The sequence below is a fragment of the Anser anser genome (assembly GCF_964211835.1).
Source record: "Anser anser genome assembly, chromosome: 3".
NCBI lineage: Eukaryota > Metazoa > Chordata > Aves > Anseriformes > Anatidae > Anser > Anser anser.
In genome coordinates, this window is record NC_139722.1 from 23,641,689 (window position 1) to 23,667,180 (window position 25,492).

The window sequence follows — 25,492 nt, forward strand, 5'->3', positions numbered from 1 at the left end:
TATAATTAAGTTTTTATGTCAGTTTTTTTCCTAGTTAAAACACTGTGAAATAGAAACTGACATGGCTTTTTTCTTTTTTTTTCTCTTTTTTTTTCTTTTTTTTTTTTTTTAAGACCATGAGTTTAAAACCTCTAATAATGAATTTCTGTAATATATATCTAAATAAAATATTTCTGCTTTAGACTCTCCTCTTTACTAGGGACAAAGAAGGCTTTTTAAGTTTTTAAACTTTTTTTTTTAGCTTTTTTTTTTAAGCTTGTAGAAATGGCTGTGCAGATATTTGTGAATATTATACCCATACATATGAAAGCTTTTATATTTACATTTACATGTGGTTATGTAAAATGAGTATGTGATGTAAACACTGTTTTTGTCTTTTACATTGCAAACTAAAGATATCCATTACATTTTATTCTTTTTTTTTTTTTCTAAATTTATATTCTGATTTTACCTTTTCTTTTGTTATATTCCAAAGAAAAACATCCAAGGAAGTATACAGTTTTTTCTTTGTTCCTTCTGTTCTCTGTATACACTATATTAGTTTCCTCAAATATTGAATTTTGAGTTTCCACACCTTTAGCTGATAAATGTCTGCGACACTTTTGCTGAATATTTCAGGAGTTCAACAGTGAGGTTGCATAAAAAGCCTAAAGTAGTAATGTCTAATTATAAATTTTAGGGAAGGAAGGAACTTAAATGGATGGCAAAACAACAACAAAGAACAAATATTTATTAATACGCAAGGCAGCTGGTTTCAACAGTTTTTAAGCTGCTCAGGACTGTCTTTTTTTAAAAATTCTTCCTTCATTTTTATGTATCTTTATAAAACACTGGCTGTTAGGACTTAGATTTTCAGGTGTATGCCTTGGATTTATTTAAAATATTATTAAATAGAAATTATTATTCTCTGTTCATCTCATTCTTTTCTGATAGAGCCATGGAAAAAATCCAGTTTCCCACACCAAAAAAGAATGAAGATGACCTTTTCCATGGAAGGTATTAGCACCCCCATACTTCAAAGGAGTAAACTTAGGTTTGTTGCAAAAGTAACCTTTATGACAAGGATGTGCCTTTTGCACTTCCAAAACCTACTAGAAACGGCCAAGTGGGAGGCCTTTGGGAAACAATAATTCAAGGTGATCTACAGAAACAGGTTTTAACAAGTACATCCCAAATAAACGTCAAGTTTAACAAAACCTAAAAGATTCTGAAGTGTGCTATTGTTGTAGTACTCTCCACTTGTAGACCAATGAAAATCCAGTCCTGCATACTAAGCCGAGAGCTGGTCTTTCCTGTACAATTCACTCTCCTTTTATCAGACCTACTCTGAGAAGAGAAGCCAGTTGCCCAGTTCAAATATAGAGGAAACAAAAGCTGGATTTAAAGATATCTGCCAAGAAGTTTGAAAGTAAGAGTAAAGTTTGAAAAGAAAGAGGAAAAAAAATGGGTTGAAAAAGAAAGACACTAGCAAGGGATAGAGTGCTAGGGAGATAGCTAGGGAGCAGAATGGCAAACAGCATGCAGAGTGCATATATGAGATCTGGGAAGAGAAATAGGGAAGAAGAGAGACTAATGGATGGGAGTAATGAAGAAGTAAGAGACAGAGGAAGACTGGCACTCTATGGGCAGAGTCTAGGACTGAGAAATGACTGGGTAACAATTTAAAGAGGAAAAACATGATGTGACAATAGGGCTATAGAATGGAAGGAGCAAAGAGATTTAGAGGAGACTATTAATTTGGTAAAAGAATTAGGATTTGGTTAATGAAATGGTTCTAAATATTGGAAGGCTGACCCCTGCCAGCAACTAAGCATCCACCAGCCACTCACTCACTCCACTTCCCTCCCAGAAGGATGGGGGAGAGAACTGGAAGAGTGAAAATAAGTAAACAAATGTGGGTTGAGATAAAGATAGTATAATAGGTGAAGGGAGGGAAAAAAAAAAAAAAAAAAGGGAAAAAAAGGAAAAAAGTGATGAAAAGGTAGTTACTCACTACCTCCCACCAGCAGACCAGAACCCAGCCAGTTTGGAAGCTACCTTGCAATGACTACCTCTAGTTTTTATTGCTGAACATGATGTTATAGGACATGGGATATCCCTTCAGCCAATTCAGGTCATCTGTCCCAAATGTGTCCACCCCCAGTCTACTTGCTGGGGGCATGGTGTGGTGTGTATGTCAGTGTGAGGGAAAAAAAGGTGAGAAAAAAAAAGAACATCTTGAAACTATACAAGTACTGCTCAGCAATAGCTGAAACGTTGGTGTGTCATCAACACTGTTTTGGGCACAAATCTAAACACCATACACACTGCTATGAAGAAAATTAACTCGGATGCAGTAGTTACAAGGAGCAATGGGAGAATAAGAAGTGAAGCACTGAAAAACAGAAAAAATATTTTATAGCAAACCTGGCTGAAAATCAAGGCATGTTCTGCCTTTATAGCAACAGGAATCAATCAAATTGATAAATACTTAGAGTAATATCCAAGTAGGGAGGTCTTGCTTCATGCTATATTTTAATCTTAACATAAGACAAAGGAGTTTATTTTAATCTCTGTTATTTTGTACTGCAGGTGCATTTTCAGACTTCTGAAATTAGGCCTGGTAGAATTAAGAAAGAAACATGACTTCTCAGTACAAAACAGGTTCCCAGTGTGACTTCAAAAACATGGAGAAAAAGCTGATGTGGCAATAAAAAGTATACTGAATAAAATAATATATGCCACATGAAATGTAAGTTTTGAGAAACCATACTGTTTTTTTGCTCTTGTTAATTTGATAATTCACTGACTTTATAGCTCTTCTAGCAGAGACACTGAGCATCAGAGTTCAGTTCAAAAGCACTAAACTAGGGAAGATATGCATACATTTTTCACACATCTCTTTTGCTTATGCAATAACATTCCTTTCATGTTAGGAGCCTGAAGCAGAAAATGTTGTGACGGTGAGGTGACAGAAATCAAATAAATGCTTGCATTAGCAGAACAACATGGACTGATGGATATGAATTTCCTGTTAGATTAAAACTTTTCAGAATTAAACATTTTTGATCACCATCATGCGCATTAAAACCTTAATTACTTTGATATATGGCAAAGTGATCTTGTCCCTCTTCTCTGAGTTCAGATGGTTCATATGATAGAAGTATACCTATGACCAGAGCATCACATTTACAGTCAATTCTTATTCAAGTATGCAGATGTATAACCAGGCATTTTTGAGTTTTTCTGGATTTTCTTGCTATTTAGATATATATATGTAATGTATTTGATTTTTTTTAATTATTATTTTTTAAAGAACTGTACAATCTCCACAGTACAGTTTCTCCACTGCCATTTCAGTGGAAGGACACATCATGTTGAATAATTTTTCCCCTCTAAATCACCAGCTAGTCCTTTCCTTTCAAATAGAACCCAATGCATTCATTTCAGTATTAGTTTTTTTGTTTGGTTGGTTGGTTTTTGACCCTTTCAAAAAATATTTCAAGCTCTTCAATACACTTTTTTGAAGAAACTGATACATTTTTTCAAGCACTGGGTAATATTTTTTACTTTCTTTCTTCCAAGTGAAGAAGGAGTAGTGCACTCAAACTGGTCTGAAGCTGATAAATTGGCTGTCACCTAACAAAACTCTCCAGTCCCAAACGTATCTGACACCAGCACTTTGCAGTTCTGCTCAGAGCACACGCAAGAATAGATATGTTCCAGTGTGACAGGCTAACAACTGACAACGAGGTGTTACGCCAACCCTGTTTAAATTATTTTCCAATGTTTCACAATATGAAGAACAAATTCTGAAAAAGTAGAAGAGTGTGAGACTTTCTATCAAACTGATATTTTTCCCTGATATGGATTTAAAAAACGGGGATTTGAATGCATATTCAATGTGCACGAACTATGCAGCTGGTGTTAAACTTTAAAAACTGCAATGTTAGCCTCTGTGGGAAGTGGAAATTCCCATGCAGGGAGTGGGAAGTCTCTGAATCTTCCAAAGAACCTGGCAGTGAGGGTATCTACATTTTGCAGCACACCTTCACTGCATATACCAGTGTCATACTACTTTCTTTAATTAAGAATACTTTAATGCTTTTTTTATGTTTCAGAAGTCTGAATTCAACCACCCACAAGTTCTGAATGGCTTAATAATTTACATACATTATTTGAATCTACAGAGATTTCCTCTTGCCAACCTATTTACTGCCCACGTCTATATTTTTAACAGAGCTGTCCACAGGAGTTAAGCCAAAGAAGCTATATAAAAGTATTAAGGTTTATATTAAATTTCATATGAATAGTTAATTTATACAGAATTGTACTTTGCTAAAAGCAGGTTGCTGATACTTAAGCATTTGACTTTGAAAATAACAGAATTCAATGTCAATTTAGCCTACAGTATGAACGCTAACTTTAGATAATCAGTAATGTACTATAATTGTATATGAAAATTATTTAATGGCAGTTTCAGCTTCCTAGCTGGATAACAATTCATTTTAACCATCCATAATTCAATCAGATTACATCTTGCTTTACATATTTTAACGGATGCTTTTTTTCTGGTTATTTTACAAATTATATATGCAAATGATGTATTAAATAATTGATGAAGCACCTTGTTTTGCTTGTAGCTACAAGTGATGCTTTTCTTCACAAATATATTTAGGCAGTAGTTCTCTTCACAGCAAGATTTTTGCATAGTATTTTAAAAGATATTTAAACTCCTGCCGTGTTGAAGGCTTATTTAGAAAGACCAAGTATAATTTACTAACCTGATTTATGAAGCAATTTATACAATCTAGTAAAATAGCACTGTAGAATTTCATTGCATATGGATACTCATCTTCTCTGAAGAGCCTAAATTCTTAAACACTTGGGCAACTCTGTATTATTACATTCTATGATAGAACAAAGTATATCAGTGTAATTATCCCTCCTGTTTTATTAAAGCTTTATAAAACTGTTAGAGGCTAATGCTGCAGCTATTTTTTCTACTGCCAGATTTTATCCTGTAATACTCAGTAAAAAGAAAAGTAGAATCCTTTACTCTTCTTAGACATATGGTAAATGGTAAATATATTTATATACATATATGTTTATGTATATAACAAGGATATTTTAATATTAAATTTCCAAGATCCATCCCTTTACCTAACGTATAAAGCTACTAATGTTTGAAATATTACTTCCCTACTTTTTCTTTGTTTTTAACTGAACATTTATCTCAGTATTTCTGTAAAAAGGCCTTTTGAAATAAAATGGAATATTTGCAGACATGCTAGGCCCATAAAATCTTAATTATTAAGCCTTGTGTTTCCTAACCTTGTAATTAATACATCAATAAGTTATAAGCTATCTTTTTTTTTTTTTTCCTCATTTGCAGAGATCTGCAATGCAATCATAAACTTGAAAAATGAAAACCTTTTCAACCTGTGGGATTTGAAGGAATGAAAAATAGCTTTAATGTTTGAAAAGACCAGAGAGTTCAGAGACTGTGCAGGTATTTAGGAAGTTTTGGACTGGGAAATATTAATCCTTTCACCATCTGCAGTATCATATATCAAACAAGCAGAGAGTAACTTCAATTGAGAATGATTAAAACTTCAGACAGAATTCCTATAACAACTAATAGGAAAGAGACCTCTTCATATTTATATTAGGGCATAACAGTCTTCTGATTTGGTTTCCTCTAAGAAATCTTAATCTCAAACTTTGTTTTTAAATAACCTTTTCTTAGTAAAGTTTTAGGCAAACTGTCTCTTTTTCCTTATGACAGAAGTGGTATATCTGCCAGCAGAAAAAGAAGATGCTGAGAAGATAGATGTTTAGGAAAGGTCAGAAAACAGCTTCTGGTGAAGCCTGTCACTTTTTGCGTTGTGTTGAAATGTTTTATGAAGAGTCCAGGAAGCTGAAATTTTTAAAGGGTAGTTGTATTTGTAAAAGCAAATCCTAAAATACACAATTAGAAATTTATCTTTATAAGGAACTCCGAGAAGATAATATTATAGAATACCATGTTGTTTTATTTCCCTCACAGTTAAGTATAGTATATCTCTTAATATGCTGTACTTTTCTTATTCTTTTTTTTTTTTTTTTCAGAAGTAACAACAAACTGATCACCTTTGTCTCAGAACTGGGCAAAATCCACCAATTTTCTTGTTCAGAAAATTTACAAAAACTACCATGTGCCCCGGAATGTAAAGCACGCCTGAAAGCTGCCAACATTTTGATATTTACTTCACTTGTTTTAGCTGAAAGTGAGACCAATCAAGGAGATTTATTTCATGCCTATTTCTCCAGTGCTTATAAATTAGCTCTTGACTGAAAGTGTATAAGCCTGAGGAATTTCAGCGGACAAAATCTACGTGCTATTAGGATCTTTTTTTTTTTTTTTCACTTGTAATATCAGTGTTATATTTCTGCCTATATCTTTATAAATATAGATTCATGTAGTATTTGAAATATTCACAGTGAAAAACAGACTGTATATTGAGAACTCTTAATCACACAAGATCCAAATCTTTTGATACACAGCCACCTATAGCTACTTGTGTGATTTATTTTACATCCTCTTTATTATCAGGGATCAATCTCACTCCCAAATGAAGTTTCTTAAAATAATTAAGGATAAAGCACTAGATGCTCTGTTTCATTACTGTTTCTCCTCTCTATAAAAATTCCCCTCACTAAAGTGACATCCTACAAGCTTAAACCAAGATGCTGAAAACCTGAAAACCACCTGCCAAGAATGGGTATTTTCTCCTTTAAGAAATTTAAAAAAAAAATACTTTTCTGGTTGTAACTAATCATTATCTACATAAACTTTCATATTAAAGAATAGAGTGTAGAACTATCTTAACAAAGCTGCAAAAAATATTTATTTATTTATTTATTTATTTATTTTTGGTCTTCAATCATCTACAGTGTCTACAGCCACTAATCTCCCGTCTTTATGCAGAGCTGCACTTTTTCTTGATTGGACGTTTGCTCTAAACATAATAGTCCATAGGACAATCCTTTTAGCTAGAAGTTTGTCATTCTCTTCACAGTATTTAAGTATAAAGGATTCTATTAAGTTTAAACTTCGATAAGGTTAGATAGTAAGATAGCTTTGCTTTGTGGTGTTTTGTTTGTTTGTTTGTTTGTTTTTCTTTTTGGAGTGTATTGTGTTTTATAAATTGGAGACTGAAAACTGTCAGAACACTGCCAGTGAATACTGAACTGTATTTCTTGATTATGATACGATGGATGTGATAGCCTGTGAAAATTCAGATTCAATAAGAAATGGGCTACCTTTAAAGATTCAATACAACAATAAGTACACAGCAAAAAAATAAAATAAAATAAATAAATAAATTAGAATTTTTGGAGGAAATTTTTCCATTACATGTTTGTTTTAAAGATAAAAATATGGAATTGCTACACAGTTTCTTATTCTTCCTAAAATACTTCAAAGGAAAAAATCCTAAAAAATGAATTAAAAAATAAATTAATTTTGGGGAAGCAATGAAGAAGCTAATTTAAATATTAAACATAAAAATAAGAAAATGATGTTTATGTCATGATAAACTTTAAAATTCGTTATAAAATCTATTAGTAATAGTTACAATATATACAATAGTAATATACAGTATACACAATAGTAACAATAACAATTTTGGATTATTGTCCGTGATCATTGTATTGGTTTGTTGAGTTCATTGCACATCTGTTTCTAAGTAGTGATCTTTTCAAAATGTAAAAAAAAAAATCTTAAAAAATTTTTCTTTACTAAGTAATAAGAACAAACCGGATAGAAGATTAGGCTTTTAAGTACAATCATTTAATCCAATATTGTCCTTTCTAGGGAAATGGTCTTTCATTAACTGAAGAGCAAAACTTGTATTACTCTTTATTTTGTTTCTGTCAAAGTACATTTATTGGTAGCAAAATATATAAAAGATGAAAACGCCAATTTATTTTAAATGTGAGGTGTATTGGTAAGCAAGAAAACTCCATCCCGAAATTTTGCCATGAACACATTTTTAATTTAACTATGCCATTTTTCAGAGTTGACCAACAACAAAAGAAACAATGACTGCTGTCCTTCTTTCTCACACAGAATTAGCAATGTAATCCCATTTTGATAATCACTATAGTTTCAACAGCACGTGCCATTAATTACCTTAATGTGCTGCAACTAATCAATACTGAGTCTGTAAACTCATTTGTTCTTTGGTCCCACATGGCAAAAATCATTGTCTTAAAATAGCTCTTTTTTCATCTCCAGGGTAAAGAACTGTTTTGATCAACCCTGTAGCAAAGCTTTGAGGATATATTAATCTTACTCATTCAAAAAAAAAACATGCTTTTAAATATATATAAAATATTTTTTTTTCTGATATCTGAAATATTTTGAAATGATACTTAAAAAAGGCTGAAATTGTTTCAGCTCTCTCACTTTGTAAGAACATGACAATTCACACATGAGTATCCATCGTACATTTTAACAAGAGCAAACTCAGGAAATGAGCTATCCCAGTTAATCCTCATCATGTTAGGGGCTGCTGGAGCTGTCTGCTCTCCAAACCCTGCTCTGTCCATGGGCTGCTGCATGGGGGCCAAAGAGACACAAAGGTGCTAGGTTGCAAGGTTGCAGTTATGGCCCTGCCTTCTCAATATTCTGTAAACTGGTATCCTGAAGAGAGAAAAACCTTTTAAAAAACTAATTATCCTTTGCACATGGAATGAGCGAATGATCAACGGTAACTGCCTGGTATCAGAGGCTAGGTTTGAAAAGATAAACTACAGGATTCTCCTACTTGCCTAGAAAAACTTTTTTTAAGAGCTGTGGCTGCTGATGGTCTGTCCTCATGGTCAGACAACTAAATAGATTAATATTACACCAGATGTAATAAAACATGCTTCCTCTGTGCAGATTCCTAAAGTAAAACTCTCTCCTTGCTCATCTGAGAGATTGGCTTCAGATGACAAAAGGAATTAGATTTGGTCAGTGTTTGTGACAGCTCATGTACTAATGAGGAACAACCGTGAAACAGGTTCCATCGGAGCTGCCCATGAGTTTACTTTCTCCCAGTTTACTCTTCCAGAAATTTGCTAAGTGTACTACTTAAGGCCCCAGTAGGTCAGCTCACACTGGATGGACTGGGACCATATTTTAGCTCAATCTTTCCCATTCTTTTCCCATTTCTTTGAACAAATTAATCATAATTCAAGTGCATCTGGCTCCCTGCTCGATGTGTTTCCTTCAGGTGTCCTGAAGGAAAATAAAAAAAAAAAAAAAAAAATAAGGCAAGAATGTGTTCTTTCCCTGGGGAGTGACACGTAATGCTTTCTACCAAGATATCTGTATCCCAAAGCCATGCTTTGCTACCTGACTGTTCATAAAGGATGGCAAGAAACAAAGCAACTAGGAGTTGGGGCAAGTCCAGGAGGGCAGGAGTGAGACAGTACTCAAAAAGACTGAGATACTGTACTGCATCCCACAAGGAATAATCAGTACACTGCTGACGTTTTCTGCCTAAATTCTATCAGTTGTGCCATTGTGAAGTGCCTTCTGCAGCTGTTCTCAGGCTGTGCTTGGGTGGAAGACCTAGGGGAAGTGCACACATCTAGGTGTTTGCAGGGCATGCTCTTACAGCATTTGCCATGCTGGTATTCGTATTCCATCTAGCCTGCATAAATCAAAATAGAGAAGTAAGCTTTCTGCTTTATAAACAGAGAATATTAAACAGATCTACAATACAAAAATGGGGAGAAGGGTTAGTATTTAATTTCTTTGCTTTTCTAGAGATTTGCTAATTGGAATCAAATGGTAATATCCATTGCTAAAGAGGAATTTGTAAGTTGAACTACTAATTACTTTTTCCATCTACACAATTACTGGCAATAATGGTTAAATACTAAGGGCTTACACCAGAAAGAGCAGAAAAATATATTTGAGTCCAACTATTTGTATTTTAATCTAATATTTTGTTCCATGTACGTGATGCTAATAATAATAAACTTAGATTTATGTAGAAAAGTCAGACATGATACAGAGCTTCATGAATCAAAACACAAAAAAGACAAAGACATTATATTTGAAGTCAACAGCAAACTACCTTATAATATTTTTTTCCATAGCCTGTCTTACTTCCACTTTCTGTAATTAAACGTGGTGTCTGACAGCATGTGTTCTGAGAGTGTAAGTAGAGATAACACAGCTCCCAGAAATAACTTATAAATAATGAAATAATTAAGCATTCAGATACAAACACCAAAGAGATGGATCAACTTTTTCTGCTACACATTGCACAAAAAGTTCCTTTTGAATGCCACACCATCAATGTGCAATATTTAAAGCAGAAAATTATCATGCCTCTTTTGTTCCAGTGAGCATACAAATACACTCATTTTGCATTAAACAGTGCACTGCAGAAACACAGAGACCAAATCATATCCTCTAGACATTAGCCTTCAAGACACTCATTCTCTCCGTACTTGCAGAATACCACACAATGAGGCAAACATTGCCGGGGTTTCACTCCATTGAGTTCAGTGTTATTACACGAAGAATTAACTTATTCAAATATGTCTTAGTCATTATACAAGCACTTTTAATGAGTTGTGGGTGAACACTGACTGGCTTACCCTCTGGCTTTTTGTTAGTCAAATGGACTCTCTGCTTTCCTCTCTCTATATAATATAGATATATTGCTTTTTCTTGTTTCAAGACTGGCCACATTAATGGAAAAAGAGCTCTCAGATTGCCAGTTGTTCAGGGAAAGTGATGCTCAAATAAATAAATAAATAAATAAATAAACAAACAAACCACCTCACAATCTTATATATAACATCTTGATTTTATCCTCACACTATATATGGGGAAAAAGGTGCAGAGGGACTAAATAGATGTCATTCCAGAGTGCACTAAACACATAATGAAGGGAAGGTGATGCTGTGATCTCCATCCTCTTGAGAAGCTGGGAATTGCAGCAGTTCTTAACCCCTGCTGTGCTACATCTCAGGCCTAGAAAAAGACAGTCACTAGAGCATAGTGTGACAAGGAGGGGGAAGAATTAGATCTGTGATATTAACTGAGGGGAAGGAAAAGATAATGAAGTGTAAACCTCGATCTATAAAATGCCAACATGCTTTCACTGCCTCCTGTACTGAATTGACAAAGTCTGTATGGCACTGTTCTGCCTGGATTGCTAACTTGTCTTCTGATTCTCTGAATTCTAAACATCCTGAAATAATATTATTTTTTTATATATATACCCATATTTTTCATGAATTACAACACCATATTCTACCTTTTACACCCTCAGTATTATCAGCAGAGTTCTAAATTCAATAACAATTGAAAACATAATGACCATTTTATGACCATAGCTTCCAAACATTTCTCTCTCTGATTTGCACATTCCAGAAGATATATGCAGTCACTAAAGATAATGGTATAAACAACTTACAGACAGAATTTTTGTGGTTACTGTCTTTGCTGGGCAACATCTTGACTCCTCTTGATTTCAGTTCAATTGCTTTTTTCACTGAGAAAACAAGCAAAGATAAAGGAGATAATTTATTATTAAACCTTGTAGAAAGGACATTTAACAGCCACATCAGATATTACAATAATACAAAGCAGCATATGAAAACTAAAAACAGATTGAAATTATTGCAGTTACCCGAGTACACTTTTATGAAAATATAATGATTCATTATATTTTTCAAGATTTTTTAACAGACATGGTCTTGCTTTAAAATATCTTTCATTCAAGTTTACTTAGGGTCAAGGAAAAGAAAAATCTATCCTAAAGACACATATAGTTTTCTGATGTTTGCCACTGCATGTGACAAAATCTTAAACATTTTTAAAATTTAATTCTTATTTGAAATGTACAGTAAATTATATGCACATATCAGAGGACCACAAGCTTTATATATGATATTCACAGAGTTGCTTTTATTTGATTTGTTCTTCAGGAGTAGTCACATTTTTAGTTCAGTTTCCTGAGATTAAGGTTATATGATCACAGTGTGTTACAGTTTGGCTCACCTAAACACTTTTAAATATACAGGACAATTCCAACTGAATGAGAAAGAGAATAAGAGCTCACAAAAGGTCAAAATTTTATCAGAGAGAACAGAGGTTTAATATCTCTTTTCTCCATTTAGCCAGCTGATAAACTCCCAAATTATCTCTAATAAACTGTTAGGAGGGATCAGGAGTAAAGGAGAAGGAGAAGGAGACATGAGAAGAAAGCAGCGCGGTTACACATTGAGGAAATGTGGGGTAGAATCTGAATTATAACACTAGGAGAAAAGGGTAAAAATATAGGACATATTCAGAGGATATTCATTAGTTCTGAGGCAATTGAAAATAAAATCAGATACATAGAAAAGAAACATGCAACAAGCCTGGACAATTCAAAGCTATTATGCAAAAAAACAATAGCAATAGCAAACTAGGTAGTGACTGACTTACATTGTGTATCAGAATGCTAAATACAACATCATGATGCATGTCAATAACAACAACAACAAAAAGTAGTCCTTTCCTGATTCATATTAGATACCTCTTTCTAGAGCTTGCAGTGGTTAATAATCTTAAAGTTCAAACATTTATCCTAGATGCAAACATTAAAAAATCAACTCAAACATTGTAAAAATGGTTATAATTTGTATCTTGTTCTATATTTTACTGATATAAAAATAAATATAAAATTTACCACAATAGATTTTCAGTTTTATCAGTTATATCTTTTTCATCTACATATTTGACAAATTTTGTTTGCTACACTCTGTACTGATCTGTATACAACTATTTCTGAAAAGTGAAATTGCAGGAAAAGAAGAATGATTTCATTGTATTTGTTTCTATACTGGAATTTTGCAGCTTTTGCAACCTCCGAGTGAAGCAGGCTTTTCTTAAACCCTGAAGTTGGGCAAGAAATGCAGAAAGTACTTTGTATGCTATGTACATTGCAAAATGTTACAAAGTGCAGACATTTATGTCTGAACAAGTAGGACACATGGAAAACAAGTGTTCAAATGACGAAAGATGATTGAAACACAATTGTAGCAATGTGAGATGAAATGGATTTGATAGAAGCATGCTGTTTTATTTCCTTTTAAGACAGGAACACATTATACAGAGTCATTAATGCAGCCAATATAGCTAATATTCCCAAGAATTTCTGGAAGCGTAAACCTTTTGGGTATGGTTTTCTTTCTAGAATTCACTGGGATTACTTTCTGGAATTCACACACTAAAATTACCCTCAAGAGCAGCTTTATGTTCTGTTCTCTTAAACTGTGTAACCAGTCTGTTAAAATTAGTCCATATTTACCAGGAAATGACCAGCACAACTCTTGCAACAGCATAGTTGGGATAATGCCTGAGGCTGTGGTCCCTCGATAGTATGAATTTCACATTTTATTAATGTCTGTCTCATGTAAAGCATGAGAGCCATTCTTGAAGGATTCAAACCCTAAATTGTTATGTTCATAGTACAACTCATAGTTGTACTAGTTGTACATAGTGGCAATGTTCACTCCAGTTCCTATGAAAGTTCACTCTTGAAGGTATTTGTTAGACATACTTGGAGCATGCTTCTTGGGAATGGGGAAAAATGATACCCATTATCTTTAGGTTGAAATACATCAGACAGCTGGCTAAATTGAAACAAAAGGGGTTCTAACTTGATATACTAAAATTTTTTTCACTATTAGGATAATCAAGCATTAGAACCAGTTCTGAAGTTTCCATCCTCAGAGATTTTTCACATCAAGAAAAAGGCATTCTGCATCTCTCTGAAAGAACATCACTTAGGGAATTCACAATACTTAAGATCAGAGATCTGAAATGTATGTTTTATGGAGAGAAACAGCTGCCTCAGAGGGGTAATTCATCCCCTTCTAAGACAGGCACACTGAATCATCCTCTGAAGATGCCTTTTCATCCCCATGAAATATAACAGAAACATATACCACTTGTTCAAGTGTGATCCCTACATTTTAGGCAGTACCATTAGGTGAGATGAGCTTTTATGTCTGGAGGGTTTTAACAGCCAAATGTAGGTATCTGTGAGATCCACCATAGGGATCTACCAGGTTACATAAACTTGAGACATAAATACCAAACTTCTTGTATGTCTAAGTCTTTGCATGCAGTCACTGAATAGTATTTTTAAAAAATAGAATTAAACAAGTATAACCTGTAAAATACAAACTGATCAGTCTGTGAAGAGAAACCACTGAACACTGTGGTTTAAACGAACAAGTTCAATGCCTTCTCTAACGTTAAAGAAATACTCTAAATTGCACTTTTTATAACCATTTAAATTCCATTCTAATACTTTTTATATTTCTTTTCTACTTCCTGATTTCTCTTTCACGAAAGAGGTTTTGCTGATCTTGAATATGATTTGCCATTTAACAGCACAAAAAGAGGAATGTGTTTAAGTTAATAATGTCAAATATGAAAGTCTTTTTTAACTTTTAAATGATAACTTTTTAAGACTTTGCATATCTTTCTGCTGTCTTCACTTAAACATTCAGTTAAGCTAACTGAATTAACTTACCTCACATTTTTTTCTGTGAATCATAACTTCAAGACTCTTTAGAAGATGGTATACTTATTCAGAGAGGATAGCAGATCATAGCACTGGAAGCCCAAGACACTCTCATCAGTCTACTGGAAATCACCAGTGATATTCCTTAACATTATGCTATAGTTAAATTAAACTCAGCCATGAAGAGAATAAATGCCTGACTTTCTTTGAATGGACTCTGAAAGTTAAAATAAAATCTTGAAGTTGTACACATCCTTTTAACCTATTCTAATTTGTATGAAGCTCTTTGTTTCTAATGTATTTGAACCAACGTGAAAAAAAATGTATTTTACCCCAACCAGAATTACCTTTCTGAACACATTATTACAATTTAGTAGAAACATATTTTAAGACAGGATGAACCAGTGAACAAAATTTTAACTGTTGGCTACAATCAGGACGACAATGATTGAGGTATTAAAATAAATCTAGCTAGGAGACATTAGAAGGACAGTCCCTATATCTTTTGAGAATAACTTTTTTGAGAAAACTTAACCTCCAGTCAGAGAAATTTCTGTGCATGTTTGTATGTATATTGTATAGACATATACTGCATTCATATTTGTGGTTTGTGAAAAGTACTTTCACAAAATTAATACGAAATTATTTAACAATCTTATTTGATTTTGTTGAAATAATACAAATCTACGTCTTTATCTAACTAAAAGTGGTTTCATACATTTGAGACCTGCTGCAATTCTACCATTGAAATGGTTGTCCTAAAATACTAATTCTCCCATTTATTTTCCTTGCACATGTCATTTGAAGTATGAAATATAACTGGCAAATTGTCTATGTTCACATAAGTGAGGAGATAAAAATAAACAGAACATTAAATATTTAAAACATTTGTATATGTTTGGCTAAGGAAGACCTAATATTGTTAAGAAAGTTCATATAAACAATAAGTTTTGTGAAAAGACATTTTTTCACAAAAAAAAAAAAAAGCTCATAAATTTCAGTGGTGGTTTTTTTTTTTTTTTTTTTTTACAGACTGCAGTCTGCAGAACTCCAAAAAGACCTTTCATGACCTATTGACTATGTAATAAAAAGACAAGGGCCATCAAGTGAATTTAACAAGTAAGGTTTCAAACTAATAAAAGGAGGTTTTTTTTTGTTTTGTTTTTGTTTTTTTTTTTCCTTTTCATACAAGTAGTAGACAGGAGAAACTGCCAAGAGACACTGCCAAATGTGGATGCAAGAAGTTTGAAAAGTTTCAAAGAAGGACTGGAAAAGTTCTTGGAAGACTGCTCTATGGAGAGTTACTGTACAGGCAATCTACACCAGTTTCAGGAGATTCCTGCCACAACAAAAAAATATGGAGGCAATAGATGTATTATCAGGGAAATAACATCAGTGTTTGCCTTGTTCTTAATTTTCTGCAGGCCTCTGCTTCAGGTCATGGCTGAAGATTAGATGAGATTAGATAGACCCTTCTATGAATGTTCATGGCTGTTCTTACAACTACTCTATCTTTGTTTTACCTTCATTTAGCAGGTAAATCTCATATCTTTGGTACAAAGCAATGACTCTTCACATGGCTTTAGTAGTCTATGATCTGCAGTATGATACCATCAGACATTGGTTAATTATAGTAAATACACCCGTGTTGTACATGGACGATAACCTTTTTTCACCTCATCCTGTTCTTGGTAGACCAGATAGCTGTGTGCAGCATTGATAAGTAGTGTCTCTCAGGTCAGAAGCTTCAGCACTTCCTACAGAACATGAGTATTACTTACAGGCTGAATTCGTCCTCAGTCTTGAAACTGAAGAACTGCTGAGTCTGAATTTTCATGGTGCATTTACCCTCTAAGACAGACTATGTGCCCTGATATTACGGTAGTACTAACCTCTCAGCACTCTTTTGCAAACTATCAGCCTGGATAGTAAGAAAATGCCCAATTCCATGCAGAGTATCAATCTTCTGATTTTTAGATCTTGCTTGAAATATGACTTACATGACAGTGTCATTTTATATTAAAATCAAATTCACTTAAATATCAAATTTCATATTTTTTTTTTAGATTCCTGAATTAGAACAGAATAAGTGTAAGATATATATATATATATATACACATCTATCCACAGTAGAAAGAAACTCAGTCACTTAAGTAGAGATATAATACTGTTCTTTGTATGCCAATGGCTGTTGATGAATTGCCACTGATATATGAAGTGGAGTTTAAGCAGCTGGGCATGGTACTGAAGCTGTAATTGCACAAGGTTTTGTACATGACCAATACGAGACAAAACACAGATATTTGGCAAATATTTTTTTATTTATAATTTATGCCTAGGAATCCCCTCTACTCTGCTTTCTCTATTTCGTTTCCCCCAAGTCAACAAGCTAAATCTCAAGAAAAAGTAAGCAATCAAATTTGTAAGGAAAAATATTCTACTCTTACAAGAATGCTTCTGTTTACTGAAGTCAGGCTTATGCATCGTAACACCCAGAAATGACAGAAAAAAAATTTTGAAATCTAAACCTCTTGAAATTATGTATCTACAGAGGTAAGTGAATACAATTTGTATATGGTACATATAATGTATTACTGAGATTTCAAGTATATGAAGGGGGTCTGATTAAGTTTGAACACATTTAGCAACTAAATACTTCAGGGAAAATAAGATAAAAGAAGGATTTCCTACAGATAAAGAGCTAGCCACCAAAAGCTAGACACTTTAATTGGATAATATTGGAAAAGATAATTTCACATACTTGATAAGTCAGTATGACTTATTGCTGGGGTCCTAAAGAGCAGGGATAGGTGAACATACCTGAACTATTTTAATGTGTTTTTTTTTTTCCCTTTCTTTTTATGCACAGAGATGGGTATTCCTGAGAAACTATAATAATTATAATTAAAAACAACTGAATTATAATGGACTGAAAGAAGATAGAAAATAGCTAGAAAAAAAATCACTCATTTAATAGGGAAGTGCAAAAAGATCCTGGAGCAGCAAGAGTAAGAATGTGAAAGGATATATTCTTCACTGTTATTATTTCTATTCTCAGGATGATTTTGCTGTGTTTAAAAAGAAATTAAAGAAAAGGCAAAGCTAATACCTATGTGAAATGGGAATATGAGACAAAATTTGCAAAGCCTGTTTAATTCTTTAGATATAGTTGCTAAATGGAAGCTTATGAACATTCCACAATGCAATCTTCTTCTAAGAAGTTAAACCAAATGTAGGGCAATATACTGATGAGCATCACCTCAAATATTGGATTTCAGTAGCAATGCCTTGCTTACAGGAGTATGTTTTTTCAGTCATTATAATGAAGGGCATAGAAAGTTGACATTCTAATCTTGAGCAGATCTGTATGACAATAGTGGTTAGAAGAACAGCTTCTGTTGGAGATAATCATGGGCTACGTATGTCACCAGTAAGACTCTTAGTTTCTTGATTTCATTGAAGAAATAATTTTCTTTCTCTGATAGTAATTAAATGGTAATTAACTAGCAATTATGTAGATAATATGGAGGTAGGAGACAGCTATCTTCCAGACCCAACTTCTTTCTCTGTGAAGCTTTTTTTATTATTTTGTAAAAGTTTTTTTTTTTTTTTTTAATTAGGTTCTTCCTCTGACTCACAAGGTTTTGAAATGTATTTGTCATATGTGGTTAAAGATAAATTTCATATTGCCTGTATTACAATAAAAAGAGCCTATATTTGCTGGACATATATTTTCAGGTTGGCAATAAATTTCAAGGGACATGTGTCTTTCCATTATTGAGTATTGCTTGACTAATCACAAATGAGCCAAAAGCTCTACACATGAAAGATAGCAGGTAGTCTTTGGCACCAAGAAATTACAGTCTTATTCTCTGGTTGTGTAATTTTGCTAAGAGAGACAGGATAGAAACTGGTAAGAAGAAAAATATGGAAAAATGAACTGGAAGTGAAGATAGTATAAAGCACAATTAAGTGTCCATTTGTAGATCATAACTAAGAAATAATTTAATCTAGAGGTGGTTTTGAGGAGTTATGATACACATTAAAGATATAAAAGAACTGCAAAGAGGAAAGATACATTCTCTAGTTACACTAGGGCTGGAACAAGAACTTACAGTCTTTATCTGAAGCAAGGGAGACTTTGGTTACATAAGAAAAAAGCTTTTTAACAGTAAGAGAGTTGAAACCCTGGAATAAATTTCCCAGAGAAGCTGTTGAGTCTTAGCCATTAATTTTTAAAGAACGTGTTAAATTAAGGTCTGAAATCAACAGTTAGATATACTTGGTTCCTCTTTGAGTTAGCTTATTTGTAACCCACAACCAGAAGCCAAAGCAAAAAAACATCACCACAACCACCACCGACAGCAATCAGATGCCAAGACCTTGGAGGGTGATACTAGGATTTCTACCGTATGAAATTGATTGATTACAGCCATATTTAACTTCATGTGTGAAAACAGGTAGTGTGCAGTACGTAAGTCATACCAAAGACAGATAAGATACTAGAAGCACACAGTTCAGTTAATATAGCATTATGCTTGACTTAACTTACCCTCAATAATTTACCCTCGTTTAGATCTGATATAGTTATAGCTCAAGGATATCTTTGTAGGGTACTTTAGGGTACAAGTCTGGAACAAGAAATCTAACATTTGCTGCATGTTCTTAGCACATTCTTTGTAACAGTCCTTGTGCACATCTTTGATGACACACCATTTTTTCCCAATTACCCAAATAGTTGATTTTATTGCCAGTTTTTCTTCCTGGATGAAATGACCTGCAAGGCCTAAAAAGTTGGCTCTCACTCAAACTTAAATTATTCTGACATCATCTGCTGGTACTTCCTCAAGCTGCTTCTGCTGCTACTCTGCTGAGTTCAGCTCTTGGCTGCCTTTCACTGCAGATTTTTCCCAAGTACAGATCTTTGAAGGTGAAGTGGAACAGCATGTTTCCCAGTACCTGGTGATTACAGCCAGGGCCTTTCCTGACCAATGTTGAGCCCACTGACACTGTATGGAATGTATTTGAATAGCTCTCTGTGATCAGGAAAGGGAGTAGTTCATTTTAAGCAAAAAATCTCAGATGCATAAACAGAAATTGAGACTGTCCAAGGAAATACTTAAGTGCTTTGCCTTTTTTTCCAAGCATGCCAGCCTTCTTCTTGCTATAGTAGAGGAAAGATTTAATATTTTCAGTATTTTGTACGTTGAGAGTGAATGGAAAAGAGATACCTATTTTACAGATTTACACTTAGCTTTACATCTTTTGCCAAGTTCAGTGAGTAATACTAATACAATAACATTCATAGGATTATTCTTGAGGGAATTAGCAAGTCTATCTCAGTGCAGTGCAGAGCTCATGAAGTTTCTTTTCTTTTGTTTCATTACTCTGATTTTCACGAACTTGAATACACCTTGTTTTGAAACAAAGTTTTTTCTTAGTTCAAATTTTGACGGCAGAGTCCAATCAAGTGATCTGTTTGCCTTGTCCTCCATTCTTTTCTGGATTCTCCTCCAAAGATGCAATTACAGGAGTGCTACCATTTTTTGGCCCTGGAGGAAATTATCTACACTTCACACTTTTGCCAGTTTCAGTATTCTCTCTGGAGTCTGCTTGTAGATGAAGCATGTCTTTATCACTCAAATTTGTATGTGATGAATAAATTTATCATTGACTATATCTAGGGGTTTTTTTTGTTATTGTTGTTGGTTTTTTTCTGCTTCACTATAGCCTGTCATACCATGAATTCTTTTTGAAGGTTTAACAGTTATGAGAATAAGAAAAAAGCAGATATTCACAGTCTTTCCATTCACCTCATGTTTGTTTGGCTCTTAGCTTTCTTTTCTGAAGTCTATGGTGTGGTGTTTTTTTGTTGTTGTTGCTGTTGTTTCTTTGTTTGTTTTATGTATTTTTGCCAAGATTTTCTCCTTACTATAGCATCGCACAACCCTTCAAGCTAGGGGAAAATCATGTTGAGGTTTGTTATGAGAAGCTATAACAACATTCTGGATTCTGCAAAGCAAGACTTGGTCGATTTGTCTGTGGCAAAGAAAGCTTTGAAATGTTCTTTTCTTACAGCATGTGTTCTTCCCTATCCTTTTACCAGTTGAAGGCTCAGCTTTAGAAATGCTAAAACTTCTTCCCTTCTCAGATAAGAATTTCTTCTTGGCAAATCTCAATCCCTCAATCAATACATGAACAGGGAGCATTTCATTGCTGGCCAAAGGAAGCAACGTCCCTGATCTTCTTAGTGTGATTTTAGATTTAAGACTGATACCACCACTCAGATAACATATAACTAAAATTAAACTGCACACTTTTCACTGCACCAGATTCATTTTTTTATTAATATATATATATATATTTTTGAGCCAATACATTTCTTATAATTATCATATTGTATTTTAGGAAAACTTTATTTGGTGTTCTAATGTATCCATTACACTTCCATCTACTCTCTCTAAGAACATAGAATACACTTCAGCAATCACCTTGAAAACATTTTCTTGCATAAGTACTTGTATCCATAAATTAAGTTTATGAAGAGAATTCTATAAGAAATTATTTGATAAAGAAGACCCCAGATTCAATAACCTGGAAGGATCCTTGCAAGCTTTGCTTCTCAGCTATCCACTTGGCCTTCTCATGGGCATTACATTTTTTCATAGGATCTCTAGTTTAAACTGACTCACTGGAATAATCCAAACCTGTTTCTGTACTCCCTGTTTGAAGAGTATTCTGTCTAATATGCTATCCCACTGTTTCTCTCACTAACAGCTTTCAAAATCATCCCTACTAATCAGTATTATAACTCCAGAGGGCTTCACAGCAGGCATAGATGTTTCTGCTCTACAGCTACCTGTAAAAGCTGTAGGTTCGTGACCAGTTGGCTTCCTAGTTCCATCAATCCAGCAAAGTACTCTCTGTCATTATCAGACCTTCCACCTGCTCCCTTTGCTGGAAATCTCTGCATGCAGTACTAGTGAACAAATGATACAGACCCAAGATAAATTGGTGTCGTAGTAGATTTTTACACAAATCTTTCTCATTCTATGTGTATAAGCTGACACAGGATCTGCAAATTTAAAAAGAAGCACAGCCATTTGTTTTCCATTAACCTTCTGTATGTCACGTAGCTGGCCACTTGCTTTGACAGACTGCCTTAGCTTTGCTGTGCTATCAGTATAAGACATATCACAATAAAACAAGTTCAGCAGGCATCAAGTCTTCAGTGTCTGTGGGTGTCCTACACAGTTTTGGAAAATAGTATCAATACAGTTTGCACAATGAATATATATTATCACTGAACAAACTGAATAACATGCATGGATAGTCTCTAAAAAAGAGATCACAGAATGAGACCTACTCAGTTCCTTGCTTGAATGCCATTCCACAGTCTTTCAACAATAGTGTCAAAAGTTCATTTATGGTTCTTCTCAAGTAATTCATCAAGTATCACTCATGATTATCAAAATGTTCATCAGAAAATCCTATTCTTAAAGTCACTGTTTCAAAATATTTTCATGTTTTGTAGAGAAATTATATCTGTAGTCTGAAAGCCTCTCTAAACTACAACTCTTATACTGATCATTTCAGTGTTATCCACCACCCAGCTGAACTGGATTTTTCTCTCGCCTTGTAGATAATGAAGAGGCTGCAACTGTGGTGATAATGACACCCTACTATTTTATGTCTCTAATCTCTTCTGATGCAGAAACTGATTGTGTATGTGTTTTCAGCCTGTAGTAAATAGAAAATAATAAGCCTAATTGATTTTGTGCTGGCATGTAGGTTATCCATGCTACCGTGAAACCTGAACTTTAATTTGCTTATCTATATCGATCATACATTTGCTCTTATTTTACATTCTTAGGTCTACATTCTACTGTTCTCTCTGTATTGCTGCTAGCTGATCTTAGAGATTAGTGAGACCTAGTTCCTTTAACATTTTCCAAATGCATATTTTTACACTGGAAAATATGAAGTTCATTTAGGATGCCTCAGTTTCGTTATGGCAGAACAGCATGGAAAACAACTGCCTTAGGAGTTGTGCAGCTTTGGGACAGTGATGTCTTTGATCCAGGACTTTGGAAGTCTCCACACTGAGTGAGCACAACATGATTCTTGACAAAGAGCAGCTACCATATCTAGGGGAATGTTGCGTGTTTTGGAAGATAAAGTATTTGAACATGTAATTTACATTTCATATTTTATTTTGCAACCAATTTGGGGAAAAAAAACAGTGACGTACATACAAATGTACCAAAATGATACACATCTTTTTCAACCATAAATGCATTATTTTTAATAGGTCAAGTGAGGACAACACCATACCAAACAAGAACAGAAGAATGAACAGCTGTTACCAGATCAGCATCTGCTTAGTGCTGATATCATGAAACAACTAAGACTAGCAACTAAGTTGCCTAATTAGCAACACAGAAACTAGTCAGTCAAGAAAGAAGAATTACCTGTAGGAACCTACTTGGAACTAACTGCAAGCTTCCATCTGTAATGAGATTTTTCTTGTTTTTCCTGAAAATACCCTAAAATCATCGATTCATAATAATACGCTTCTATACAGTAGCTTACTAGTAAGATATTTTAATCCAAAATGTTAAGAAAAATCTATCCGACCTTCTTCATCAAATGTCTCACCCTGTTGGCCCTGAGAATTAAAGCTATGCTTTGTACTGAGAATCTTGAGGACAGAACTTTATCCTGCGGTCCAGTTCTGTGTTCTGTAGTCTTGATAACCGTAGTGTTTTCAGATACATGCATTTTCTTTTTGTCACTCTAAGTCAACTTCTGGGGCTTTGCTTTAAATTTTGAGAAACAGACTTTTTTTTTTTTTTTTTTAATATCAAACCAGATAATAGAGATAATTTCTCTTATGAACGTATAATGCCTTTATGAAATGGTATAAAGTAATAACAAAGAATCTAAAGATAAAGATTATTTCTAATTTCAAACACAGGAAAAAAAAAGCTTTAAGGCTCTAAAAATGGAAGGAAGAGACAGTTTTAACTTAAGAATTTGCTGAACTCAATAAATACACAAAATGACTGATTAAAAATTTTAAAGAGACATTACAGGAACAGTTATTTTAAGCACTTAGTTCTTAGAGGTTATACATGCCACATTAGTAAGGAAACAGTCTGAATGTTTTCTTCTTCCCTTTCCTTATCAAAAGATATTTAATACTATTAGGCTAATAAGGGATATCTTATAACTTTAGTACAGGGATAAAAGCATGTGTAGAAAAATCATGGCTATTTTCAGCAAGGCTAAATATATATTTGATATGTGGGAGGATAAGATGTCAAATATTGATTTCATTATTACAGTTTTCATTGGATTAAAATTCTCCTTTTCAATCAAACAACATAAATTTAGAAATGAGCAAATACAGGCCAGTGATTAATGGTGTTGGGTATTTTCTATAATCAGATTCCAAACTAAGATACATTAAGGGACTAAGTTTCGAGGCAGACTGAAAATCTGTCTTCAAACAGGATGTTTTAAGTTAATTTCCAAAAAGGGAGTTATTGATAATCAATAACCACAAATGAAGCTTAGGCCAAAATAATCTTGTTTTTAATAGAAGAAAGATTTATTCCTTCCTACTTAATAAATGACCACTTGCTGAAAATTTATCTCATTGTAGCTTTATACAGATTTTACCACAGCTGAATAAGTGTCCTTGAAATGTAAATCAATTATACTAAACCAAAGTTCTGTGAAAACAGTTTAATACACTCATTCAAATCCAAACAAATCAAACTAAAGGACTTTCAAAATAAATGACTTTGCAATACCACAGTGATAAGATTTGAGGAAAACTGTTATTACTGTATCAAAGTGGGGAAAAAAGCCTACATCGCAGAAGAATGAAAAACAAGGGAAGAAAAGATTAAAGGTAATGAACAAGGATAGTCTACTTAGAGCAGTCATGACAGACATACTGATATAGATAAGTAAAATTATTTATGCACTCAAGGCATATGTGGTATAGTTTAATGTGACTTAACTAATTAATTTCCTAGGTGCTTTTAACTTGTTTTTAGGAGAAAATAAATAAATAAAGGCAGTAGGAAGAAAATAAAAACTTTAAAAAAAAAATAAACACTGAAATGTAGTTTTAGTTGTAGATCCAGTATTAAACAGATATCAAAGGATATCTGAAATCACTTAAGTGTTCACTGGAAGTTTCAAATAACACTACCTTTTACTTCAATATGAAATAAATGCAGACACTTGTGAAAATTGCTTCCAATGGGAGATTTAAAGAGCTCAACCTCCTTAGTTTATCTGAGAGATTGAGAAGTGACTTAGTACTTCAAAGAGGGGAAATATAAGGCTTACAAAAGGCTTCCTACTTTATTGGAGAAAAACATAACATCACAACTGGACCGAGAAAGATCAAACCAGACTACTACAATTGAGAAGTTAGGCCTACATTTTTTACACTGGTAGAGTTAACCAAAGAAACGAATGGTCAAGAGAGATGGTGGATTGGTGGATATTTGTTGATGTTCTCATATCAAGATTGGATACCTTTCCTGATGACAAAATTTAACAAAACACAAGTTATTGTCTCACTACTGCTTAATGGAAAATGATATTCTGTATCACTTAAAAATTAGGAAATACCAGGTTTATCCTACTTTTTGATTTTATTAATTGTTTTTACTAATTTTCTCTTCTAATTTTCTCTTCTAATTTTACTGGAAGTGACGATTTCCGTTGAAACATCAGATTAAAAGTGCCATGCATGCATCAGTTGAGGGAGTACCACAAAGTTTTCTAATGTATGTCAAACACCATTTTTTAAGGTTTTAAAGAATGTGGAGGAAGAATAGATACAGACTCATACACACACACACTGAATTACAAAAGCTCACTGCATATAACTACTTTACCTAGCAGTTTATTTTACA

The 25,492-nt window shown here is 33.7% G+C and overlaps 1 protein-coding gene across 14 annotated transcripts in view; it reads right to left on the reverse strand.

Annotated features, from left to right (window-relative positions):
- The window catches only part of CSMD1 (CUB and Sushi multiple domains 1), a 1,157,973-nt gene that overhangs the window by 398,562 nt on the left and 733,919 nt on the right, over window positions 1-25,492 (reverse strand). For all 14 annotated transcript variants that reach the window (XM_083828025.1, XM_083828026.1, XM_083828024.1 and 11 more), the window contains one exon: window positions 11,448-11,525. In XM_083828025.1, coding sequence (XP_083684151.1) covers window positions 11,448-11,525 — 78 coding nt within the window. The remainder of the gene's footprint in view (window positions 1-11,447; window positions 11,526-25,492) is intronic.